Raw genomic sequence first — 12,668 nt, 5'->3', positions numbered from 1 at the left:
TCCCTAGCTCACGTGCACAGATCCCAATTTATTGCAAATTCTCTAAGACCATCTATAATCTATAATCAGGTAAATTTAACCGCAGCTTATTTTTCAACTGTAAATCTATTTGGCGAATTCAATAGACTACTTTTGTGCTTTAAGCACACTAAAAATCTTCTTCCTGAACAGTTCATATCTAATCTCCCTATAAAACTAAATGTTTGACAAAAGTTAGCATTTAGGAAAATAATTTTCAATTACACATACTGCATATAAAATGTAAGAAAACCCACTGTAGGAGTGTTCAAAGTCAACTGAACTAAGTACTTGGCCAATGTCAACAACAGAATTATGAAAACTACACGTTTTCCTACATAAATGCCAGCATAATATGCCATATGGGCATACCAATTTTACTGGAAAAATCTTTTTTCTGAAAACATAATACTCAATAAAGTCATTAAAAAAACCCTGAATAAGAAAAATCTGAGTGACACTTTCCACCCACACATCACACATTGAAATTTTTATAGTTTACATTTTGCTACACCTGACTTCCAAACTTCTCTGGAACAGCAGTTTTTTAAAATGTTTGAATATGAAGAGGACAGTAAAGTAAGAACATTTGAATCCTTTTTTTTTTTTACAAAAACACATGAATACAAGCTCTGTTTGTTCATGTTCCTATATAGAAATACAGAAAAAAGGATTTCAGGAAGTCAGTTCAAAAGCTTGCGTGAATAACCAACAGCTATTCTGTTCTTGAAGACTTTAACAAGGAATAGGAATTTCTTCGAACTCCCTGGTTAGTCTAGTCTGCCAAGTCTGGGCTCAGTTCTTCAACCAGGGAGCAATTATACAGAACTTTTCAAGATACATATTAGTGAAAGAAAGTGGAAGTAACCAAGAAGGGCAAGTCAAACAGTCAGCTATTCTTAGCTCCCCAGACGTCACTGGAAACAATTTGGAGCATCCAATACTAAAGTATATTATTGAACAAATAACATATTTAACACAACTCTAAACAGTTTCTGTAATCTTCAGCTGTGTCACATATGATAGTTTGGAATAATTTTCATTATATGGAGAAAGTTAGAGACACATCAAAATAAACAGGTAAAGGTACAAAGCTGTATATGAAAATGCATTTCTAGCTCTTAGATTTTTTAATTCATGAGCTGAATTATCAATTTTACAGATTCACAGTATCATGTAGCCACACAGAAAATTTCACTGGAAGCTACAATCAAACCACATTTTAGAGCTCTGTAAAAAGATGTATATGCCTTAGCAGAACTGGTAATGTCCTTCCAGCAGTTTCACCATCAACAACAACAAAGGACAAACAATGTGAAAATGGTAAAATACACATATTTAGACATGTGTCAATATACGACCTGTGGACTGGTTGTAATACTTTTGATATCTGGAAAGAAGATGTCTTATGACAAAATTTTAACACACATCACCATAGCAGTTTTCTACAGAAGAGCAAACAGTAGCTGGCAGGTACTGACATGAGAAGGTTTAAGTTTTTAAGTCATGAAAAATGTATTCATGAAGGAAATTACAGATTCCAAATACATTTTCAGCATACTATTAAAAAATATTTATATTAGACTGCTCACTATACCCCACACTCCAAAACATAAATTAATGAAACTTAAAAAGTGGCAAACACTATGTTTTCTGAAATAGCCTCTGTTGTCTGAAGCCCATCTGACAGGAAAAGGTTAGGTGAACCCTTACCTGAATGGAGAACATAAACTTTACCATAAAGAGCTGTAGCAGATATGAAAAGTGTCTGGAGCTTTTTCACAAGTTCGGTTATTTGATTCACGCAATGTGAATTGTTTCTGGTAAGAGATACCATTTTGTGCCCTAATTTCTTATTTATGGAGTACCAGTCTTTTCATACACGTTATTAACCATCAGTAATCCACTTTTCTGCAGCTACAGCACATGGATAATTAAGAGAAAACAGCCCCCAGAGATGCAAATATCTAACAAAGACAACCAGGCAATTCTTTAAATTAAAACTATGAAACAATCCCTTTTTAAGCTGAACAAAATGTTTTCTTCAATCTGAAATAACTCTTTTGGAGGAATTCTTGCAATTTCCAGAACTACCAAAAATGTTGCCCCTGAGCACTGAAATGAAAAATCCACTGCTCAGAGGAAGATTAAGTAGCTTAAATACAAGATACATTGCACCACTGTGATAATAAACCAAAGTGTCTTGTCTTCCCTCTATCCAGGGAAGCATTAAAAGTCGTCATCAGGAAACCATAACGTACAAGTAACATGAAGTTTGAGGTATCTATATGCTTGAGGTATCTATATGTCCTTCCACTCTGAGAGTAAGAATGGCAATAAAGTACTACACAAAACATGATCAATCACAGGCAGTGTCTACATAGAGACAGTGGGTCAGACCTTAAGCTGTTGTTGAAGAGTACTCAACACAGGAGTAAAGCAAGGCATTAGCACTCCACAGCACTCAAATTTATGAGTTGAGACAAAGGGTAAGGCCCAGAACCATGCCATCAATAAATAAAGACTCCTGGAAAATGGTTTTCCATCCATTTTCTGGTTTTGAATTTCCAATGCTCAGGTTCCAGTAAGTGAACAACAATTACAATTTGAAAGCTAGACAGACACAACTGCACAAGTCCCAACTATCCACTGTATCATCTTTCCCACAGCTGGACCTTCCCCATAGCTACAGAGGGCTCTGTACTGCATACCTTTTCCTTAGAGGGCTCAGCACAGCCCAGCTCACTCTCTGTCTCAGATGTCCCCCTTACTTTCAGGGATCCTAGCTCCTAGTCTCATCCTCACAGCATTTCAGTTTCCAAATTTGCCTCAAATCCAAACGTGTCTCATATCCAGAAGTTGTGGACGCAAACCTGTGGTGAAGCAACAGGCTTCAGAGAACCTCCAGGGAACCCAATCCAGCAACTGCATTCCCAGTGAGATTCAAGTATGCCCTACATGCAATACAAGTGCTTCACTATCTGCCACCAACTACTTCAACCCCCTTGCAGCATCATTCCCGGTCCGATGCTGTCTGCCACAAAGCAGATGAGATTTATAGTCAGCCTCAGCTTGGCCTGCCCTTAGGCTACATGGATGGTCAGGGCTTGATTATCAGTACCCTAGATATGTAATATAAATATGTACAATGTGGTCAACTTCAGTCCACTTCCTGATCTGGCCTCAAGGTAAAACGTATCATTAGTCTCCTCCCATTTTCTTAAATGTCTCACTACGAGACTGAAACCACCACTGGTGTGAGAAAGGATGCCTTGGCTCTGCTCCATGCCACACTCAGTATAGCAGTGCCACACACACGATATAGCTGTGGTACAGCAAGCAGCGGCAGCAGCTGCCACCATCTGCACAAGCAGCACAGGGACGTCCAGAACTGCAGACTAAATTACTGAGTTGCTGCTAGTTTGCACAGTTACACACTTCTGTGAATTGTGTGTGAAATATTCTGTGAAATATTTTTAACACGAGAAGTTACTCTGTGGCACTGACACGTTTTTCAAATCTGTATGAAGTTGGCTAATGTATTTAAAAAGAACAAAAGAATGTTGTTTTTATAAATATATTTACAGATCTCAGTGTTTCAGATTTTCCTTTGAAACTATTTTTAAAGATGGAAGTCTTGAAAACATGCAAAAACTTTGAAAACGACAATGAAAATGCAAACTATTTTACTGACATTATTTGACCCAAAAACCTAAGTAATTTTAACATAAAAACTCAGTTAAGAAGCAGAAGTTTTTGAAATACACAACAAGAAAGAATGAAATCACTACCTATCAGAAAAGGCATAAAGTATACTGGCCTAGCATGCATAACAGTGTGTGTGTGTGTCTGTGTATATATATACACACATCCAGCAAATATCCAGAATAAGCTGAGAAACTAGTAAAGCTCAAATATCATGAAACAACATTCCAAAAGTAAGGAAATTTAATTCAAGAAAGCAGCTATCATACCATCAGTATATCTGACCTTTCTTTACCAACCTTTTTTCACCCTTGTCTGAACAACCTAGCCAGTGATCTTTATTCAAACCCACAGGTGGGTGCAGAATAATTATTCAGACATACCCTCCCTATTTAATGAAGGCAGAGAAAGCAGTCCCTGCAATCATTCTAACTGCTGCTCAAAACAGCCACTTTTACCCACACTCAATCACAACTCTGTCATCCCTTTTGATCACCCAGGTAAGTGCATATCCCTATTGTGATTGGGAGTAAAGCAGACAGAGAACTCAAGAAACATGGAGTTAGTACTGCTGCACTCCAATGTATTCAATAACTTTTCATTTTAAAGGATGAGCAGAGACAAGACAAGAGCTTGTCATTAGGAAAATGCATGTGCTTATTACTAGAACAAAATGATTGTTCCTATGGATACATTATTATCCTCATACCACAGTATGATTCTATCATTGACAAGCTATCCAAATTCACAGTAGTAATTTCTGTTATTTGATGTCCTGAAATACAAATATATCCATTAAAAATATGTCTATGAGTAAAATTCAGAGAGGATAACAATAGTACACAAACAATTCCAAAATACCAGAAGAAAAATTGCTGCCTTTCAGAAGAGTTATAAATATATTTGCAATTTACTATATGTCTGAATTACTTTTGTAAACAGAAAACCTTAAAGCTTCTTGGAGACAGAGTGGGTCTTTAATAAAGAGAAACAGAGTTCTTTAATGTGTAGAGAACATTTTGCTTAACTTTCCATTGCATCACCCCACTGTGATACAGCCTCTGTGAAAAACAGCCACTTATGTAAAAGGCAGTAGCTACTGAAAAGATGTTTCTCCCAGCTTGCAGTAAAAACTCTAAATTTTATCACTGACACCAATAGGCCCTTGATTTCACTTGATGTCCTTAAGGCTTGTTAGAGACTTAGAATTGAGGAAAAAAAAAAGAAACAAATTTAGGAACCACAAAAGCTATTATAGTGTTTCAAATAGTTGGGGCTAAATCATAAGTTCCTGTACATTTGTTTAGGCACTGAGGGCTAGTTTCAAAAAAAAAAAAAAAAAGACGATGCAGAATTCGCACAGAATTTAGGCACTCAAATCCTTGGCAATGATCCTGGTAAAGCTAAACACTTACCAGGCAGGCCACATCCACCATCAGCACCAGATCCAGGGGCTTTAGAGATACACAGGGTGTGTGTATCTCTAAAGCACAGTGTTATTGCAGCTCATACAGCTTCCTGGTAAACCAGCTGCTAGAGAAGGATTTGCGAACGTGGCGCTTACTGTGTGTGGTGTCTCTGAAGCAATGCAGCTCCCACTAGCAACACTCAGATAGAAAGAAGCCTTAAGTAATCAAACCAATATACTAGCAAGAAATGACAGACACATATCCAGAAAAAAATCTTCCAAGCAGCTGACTACTACAACTCATGAGAGTGAGTGAAAAGAACTGAAATGACAGTGGGTAGGCTACGTTTTGTGAACCATACACCATCAGTACAAAGACAGGAGCAAAAGCATGCCATTTGGATAGTGGGCAAGGAAAACTTTCCACTCTCACGTACAAGCTGTGGTACAGAGCCTCTGTGCCTCTCTCTGAGCACAGGGCACAAATACACCATGAGAACATACACATAGACTCACACAAAGTATTATGTAGATTACTTGTGGAGTAACAACAGTGTTCCCAAGGAGAGGAAGGGAGTCACAACCTAGTCCTTAAATTGTACTACGTTATCAAATGGCTGGCATAATTTTTATAGCTCATTCAATTCAAAGTCCTACCTTATTGAAATTATTAATAGAAGAGCCCAGAAGACAGTGATAAATCAGCACCATCTCCTGATCTATCATTTATTCTTCAGTGAGTTAGAGTTGTGAAATAAAGTAACTGATACCTGATAATTTTCTCATTGAAAAACTTACTTAATCCAGTCCCAGTAATAGCCATAAACTATTCTTGGTGAGAATTTTTCCATTGAGATCAATATTAATTGTATAAGCAGATCAAGAGCACTAAAAGAAACTAAAAACTTTAAATTCATTCCCGTCATTTAATCCTAGTGTAACACCTCATACCTTTAAATCTTTTGTATTTCTTCCTTTCTGCTTCCCCCCTTGTCTTTGCCACCTTGTGCAGACACGTTGTTCTGCAGCAAATTATATGACACTTTCCCTTTTTGCCATATTTAAATAGCTGCTTCCTGACTTTCTCAAGTCTGTGGAGTAGGTTATGTATTCTTCTTTTCCCTTTAGTCTGCATTATGTAACCCTAAACCCATGATTATTTCTGAAATAGAAAAGATAATCACAATTTTGTTTCAAGAGTCCAAGAATTTAAGACCATTTGACTTACAATCATATAGTTTTACTCCTACAAGACACAAAATTCCTCTAGAACTTTCTTGCGACAAACCCACAGTGATCTTTTGGACTAATATGGGTTGCTATACACCACGTCTGCATCCTCCCACACGCTCTGGCTTCTACAGGTTGATGCCTTCCCTTATTAAACTTTCAGCCATTTAACAGCAAACCTGATGCACCCTAGAACAGGTATCGCAACAGACATCTGCGACAAGAAGGTATCAAAGACTAACATTCCAAGACAACCAGAGCTAAAGAAATCTCACATAGCTAACCCATGTGTAAAGCACCACCAGAGAGGTTCAAGAATTATGTAGCATTCAACAGAAACTCCAGTTAAATTTTGAGTAAAAATATGAAAGCATCTTTGTCTGGTATAGGGACTGAAAGAGCAACTTGAATTCACAGAAAATGAAATAAATCAGCTGAAAATCCCACCTGCCCCTCCCCCCCTCCCATAAATAAAAAGAAAATATCAACAAGTACAATATCTGTGAAATGAAGAAACATCTGATATGCATAGATTATCTTAGTTCCTACACTTCACTATGCTAATTACAATAGGATAAGACAAAGAAAACAGTCTCATTAGAACAGCTTTGGACTGGGTTAGCTAGTGTGACTTACAGAATAGAAAGGAATCTCAGCTTCCAAAAAAAGAAACAAATAGCTGTATCATACAATTATCCTCTCAATGTGCTTGATGAATCATCTTGAAGTATCTTTAGATAAGAACAGTATGCCTACAGAAAATGTTTCCAGAGGAAAAGCATGATATTAACACTGTGTATGCATATTAATAGTATCCGAGTCTCCACTGTTTTATCATTTAACTGCCAGACGTAAGAAGTGCCAAATCCATTCTTTAAATCTAATAGTTATTTTTAGAACACAATCAAACTATATTCCTTTTTAAAAATTCAAAGCACGCCAGACAACCAGATTTCTGGATTTACCAAACAGTCCTAGCTTTCTAATTTAGCAATTAAATCATTTCTACACTTGTAACTTGGTGCTCTTACACAGGTCAAATGTAATGGTGTGAATACTCTACTTTAAAATTATACTAACGGATTACTTACATTTTAACAAATTATTATTTAAATTGTTGCATTCTACAGGAACAGAAATTACATTTTAAAACTCTGGTCTAGGAAGTGAAATTACGAAGAAACTCTTGTTGCTAGCTTACGAAGGATTATGTCTGTTCTGTACTAGTGACAGTTCACAATAAGCATAAAATAACCTAAACATGCGTACATTGTATCTCTAATATAGCATTTGCCACAGACTGTATAATATAATATGATTCTTACTATTTCTGGAGATCCTTATTTAGCTTTTGCTTAGATTTATGTAGAAAAATGTTCCTTTCAACCTTTTAAAGAGCATGTTGAGAAATATAGATTAAACTAATTTACACTAATTATAGGTTAAATTCTAATATACACTAAATTAGGCTTTGAGACAGATATTAAAAAAAGGAAAAAAGTCTGGTTACCTACATTGTTTATGTATTCGGAAAGCAGGTCTTGGAGAGCTTGGCGGATAGCATTGCATTCAGCAATGATGCGCTCTCGATGAAAATCGCGTGTGCAGGAAGAATCAGCCAGCAAAGCCGCTCCACTGATAATAGCTTCCAGACGTTTCTCTAGTGATGGCCTTATTTTCTCTTCATTCACTACAAGAGGATCCAGGATAATTAAATTCTGGAAAACATTAGGAGTACAGGTAAGAAAAGTCAGACCAATTAAGTTGCTGCTTTATTTTTTACTTGCATGAACTGTAGTGACATTATGCTTCCTAGACTTGCAATAGGCCTTTCCCCTTAAAGTATGCAAAATACCATGGCAGATTCTGTTTTCCCTACTGGGGCTATGCATACAGGTCATCTGCAAACAAAGCCAACTTCTCTCTGCCATTCAGATCTCACTAGTTCTAAGCCAATATCCATGTTATCAAATCCTACTGGTCTGGACCCAGTGCTAAGATGGCAACAGAGCTTTCCAGCCAGAGCTGGTCCACACCTAAGCAGCTCACAGAACAAGTGGAACAAGGTCACATCTACCTGCAGGCCATGTTGACATCCTCTGACTACAACTGCCTTGTCTCTGAGTCCTTCCTGTTTCCTACTTTTGCTGCGTGAGATTCAAGATTTTCACCCTTGGCTTCAGTCTCTCACACACCTGTATCTGGCATTTCTTCTTCTACAAGGCGTTTCACTTCTCCTGGAAACAGAAATGCTATTTGTCTACCTTTATAAATATGCATGCATTCTTATCACTGCAGTATCTATTTGGTCTATCAATCTTCACAACATCCTACTCTACAACCCCATTTTATAAGCAAAGAACCGAAGCCCAGACTGCCAGGTTCACAGCCATATATAAGGTATGTCTTAAAACAGGTAACTGCATGCCATCTTCCTAGTTCTCAGCCAGCATTATTTCTCCTCGTCGAGTTTTGTCACTGTGGTTGTAAAAAAAGTATTTCTTCTTTCAAACCCTCTCCTGTCTCTGTCTACATTTCTTGAGGGTCATCTGTCTTCCTTATCCTCCCATACAGTGGGCCTGTCTTGTATATTTACCTTGTAAATTCCTAAAAAGAAGATATGTATCTTATACTAAGCTTGTAATGTCTATGTACAATTATGACACTGTGTATGAGTTTACCACACAGTAATATTCCGTGTTTTATCTAAGAATCTCAGACCAGAGTCTCAGCTTTGTTTGAAAGAGGGGTTCAACACCTCCAAAATTTAGACTTTTAGAGATCAGGAGGACCTCGGGATTTAACACAAAAACAGCAGTGCTAGCTCACAGCTGGGAATGTTAAATCAGATTACATGAGCAGTCTAGTTCTGCTGATTTTTAGTCTAATGCAATTTCACACAGCAGAAAGTCACTGCTGCTACCTTTAAGAGGCTGAATACAGGCAAAGATAGTAGCTTTTGTTCAACAATTGTTTTTTCAGAGGACGTAGATATAAGTGTCCCCTTGCTTTTCACTAGCTAGGGTAAACAAAAGCAGACAATTGTTTTGGCATGATAAAATTAATTACATTCGTGTATCAAGCAAATATTCTAACGAGAAAGAAAAGGAGAGGTGATTTTTTCATGAAATGTGAAAATAAGTATATTCAAGCTTCACCATTTAAAGAAATTCAAACTAGTAAACCTAACTGAACATCTGAAACAATATCATTATGGTCCAGATTACCAAGCCTATATTCCACATAAATCCATTCACCTATAACATCCATATGTGGTTCCAAGCTTTCAGAAGAAATATTAAACAAGAAAACTATGCCATATACCCTTAAATGGAACTTAGGTCAGGGAAATCAGAACTTACCTGTGCCTATCCGGTACGTGCTGGACTACTTTCAAGCTGGAGAATTTTAATTATTTTTTCAGTTTAGATTTTACATCACAATTTCAGGTACTGTCTACCTGAAGCAATTCTAAGAGTAGTAAAAGTGTGTTCTATTAGAACATCGTAAGATAAAAGCTTAAACAGCTAGAAAAGGGGACCTTGAAATTCTCTTAAATGTTAGGTATGATTTAGGGAAAGGAAGACTTTGTTACATGTTCAATGAAATATTGAAATATATTTTTGAAATATATTTCTGAAATATACAAGAATTGTTTTGAGACAGCTGGGAGATTCTCCAGCAAAACTAGCAAAAAATCCGACTTCATAATCTGAATATTTCCAAAGGAAACCAGTGCAGGTTCTTTCTGCATTACTGTGTGGTTCACATGGAAGCTTGTATTTCCCAACTGGCAGGATCAGCGTAGGTTTCTAAACATTCCGCCTCTACTACTGTTCCATTGCCCTGAAGTCGTCCATCTCATTTAAAAGCATTCTCATTATTTAAGTACTCAGCACTTCAGCCCCATGCTTACTGCCTATTAACATACATAATATCGGCAGACAATGAACCTTCTTAAACAACCTCTGCAAGGCCTTCTGGGGCCTAAAGTTCCAGGATTATGTTATGCTTTTTACCAGAAACTGGGACTACATGAACGCTAGTCCTCAAATTTCCATAGACAATGACTAGAAAGAAAAGGTACTAGTGAATTTCTCTCAGTCTCCACATTTTCTGTGTTGAACTTTGGGATTTTCATACGACTGCAGAGTATCACAAAACATCAGGCCAGTGCTATTGCTAGTGCAATTTTCTGTTGTCTATTCTGAGAGACTGTAAAAAGTCTAAAACTAAGTTTATGGACTTGTTTCAGCAAGTGACGGGATAGACCATTAAAATGGTTTATGGGTCTCTGTCAGGTGTTTATGTGCATGCAGCAGATGCAACCTTAGATTAAGTTAAAGTATTAACTATGTATTTCCAAGCTCCTGGATTTTCTCAAACCAACATTCACCTATCCAGATACACATAATATATTGAAAAGGAGTTTATGTGCAAGCAGGAGGGAGAGAGCTTAAATATTCTGCAGATGAAAACCACAGCTATTTGTATATCCATAAAAGCAACATATTAACCCTATTTGTATGTCTTAATTATTTCCTAATTGAAAGATGTAAAAACTATGCTGATCATGGAAACATTAATCTCACATGCAACTTTGGAACCAAAGCCGAACTGGGATAGAACCATAATTTGCCCACTAGCAAAGGTAGAGCGAAGGAAACAGGCAGTCCACTGCTTTCATCCTCTTTTGCAGAAGTAAAGAAGTTGGAGCCAGTTAAGAACTACTCGGTAGCTACAAAAAATCCGACTTTGCCCTCTCTGAGAAAGAGAGGAGAAAAGCTGAAATTTTGCCAGAGCCTGGCAGACCCTGCCAACGAAGGCTAAAATCCAAAGGAAAAAAAGAGGGCTTGGGCAGAATGAAGATGGCTTGCTCTTCTACTCTGAAATATCTCCATATACCCTGATCTCCATATACCCACACCTGAAGGCTACAGCCAATTAGCCATTTAGCTAACAAAATGACTGCCTCTAAATCTCAGACAAAACAGGAGTAGCAATGTCTTCCTTTAGGAGACAGTTTGTAGAAAGTTCTCCAAAGATGGACAAATAGCACTGGCAAAAAAGCTACTACAGTTCAGCTCTAAATAAAAAAAAAAATCTAGGCAATAATAGCCAGGAAAATATGACTTCAGATTCTGCCCACAGATTAAACTCTTCGAGCAATTTCATCAAATATTTATTATCAGTACATCTACACAGAAAAGATGATCCAATTTCTAACCGATCAGAAGACACCAGATAAGCAACAAGCAGTTGTGCGGTTTTGCTTTAACAGGGCTAAACAGCAGCTAGCTACCTGAGTTCTTAAACATAAGCAAGCATTTAAAGCAGAATTATTAGATCACTACTTTCTCCCTCATTGGTCTTCTGATCCGTGAAAAAGAGGGATCATGGGCATCCGGAAATCTAGTTATATTTCCTGACATTTTGGATTGATTTACAGTATTTTGACACCTCATGTAATTGCTCTGCTAGATAGCCACGGTCATTAAAGGACCACGTATCAGATGAATACGCTGACAGAGAGCCAGGCATGCAAGACCTGTATCATCTTGTGAGAAATCTCTTTACATTCAGAAGACGCAAGACAAGTCAAAGGCATTAGATAACCTGCACCTACACACTCTTTTAACGCTGATCTTAATATGCAATTAAATTTGTAACGTTACAATTTTGTGTTTAATTATGAATGACATGGTAGTTATATGGAGCCTTTAAGAGGAATTCTTGAGAATCTACTGATTTAAGAGTTAGCTGCTCTAATTTTACTGGTGGTTTCCTCACCTATAAATCTGTAGTAACTTTCACACTGCCAGCACTGGCAAAGGAAGAATGACATTGCAAAACATCTAGATACTAGATTGCTGGGTAAGCTCTGTGATACATTTCCACACTATAAACATATAATGAGATTTGTTCCCAACAGACTATTTACTACATCAATCTATTTCATGGCACTGTATTTGCAACAGGAAGATAGAGCAAAGGTTATTTCAGGTCCTTAGCCAATAGAACTTTCTGTAAAGAAAGAAAAGTGCAACCATCTAATTCACAAAATCATTTTAAGAAGTTAAATGCTCTATAAATTGTGCTTTATCTAACTCACACAGCTTCAATTACCCATTTACCTAGGTAAAACTATATTTAAAACTCCATAAACAAATGGCTTTTTACAAGTCAGACTTCTATGTTCTTATGTTTCCAAATAAAAACAAATTCAATCCAAAAGGGAATTTTTTCCATTTTGTAATTATCACAATTCTTGTATTTTAAAAAAATAATAAATTTAATTAATTTTTTT

At 36.9% G+C, this 12,668-nt stretch overlaps 1 protein-coding gene across 1 annotated transcript in view; it reads right to left on the bottom strand.

Moving 5' to 3' along the window:
- Nucleotides 1–7,803: 7,803 nt before the first annotated feature.
- The window catches only part of LOC104079128 (catenin alpha-3-like), a 9,992-nt gene continuing 5,127 nt past the window's right edge, over nt 7,804–12,668 (bottom strand). The window contains exon 3 of the mRNA XM_009581040.1: nt 7,804–8,079. Within this exon, the coding sequence (XP_009579335.1) occupies nt 7,804–8,079 (276 nt within the window). The remainder of the gene's footprint in view (nt 8,080–12,668) is intronic.

The sequence above is a fragment of the Fulmarus glacialis genome, unplaced genomic scaffold (assembly GCF_000690835.1).
Source record: "Fulmarus glacialis isolate BGI_N327 unplaced genomic scaffold, ASM69083v1 scaffold9887, whole genome shotgun sequence".
NCBI lineage: Eukaryota > Metazoa > Chordata > Aves > Procellariiformes > Procellariidae > Fulmarus > Fulmarus glacialis.
Note: the sequence above shows the minus strand (reverse complement) of the source record. Positions and strands in the feature narration are given on the sequence as shown.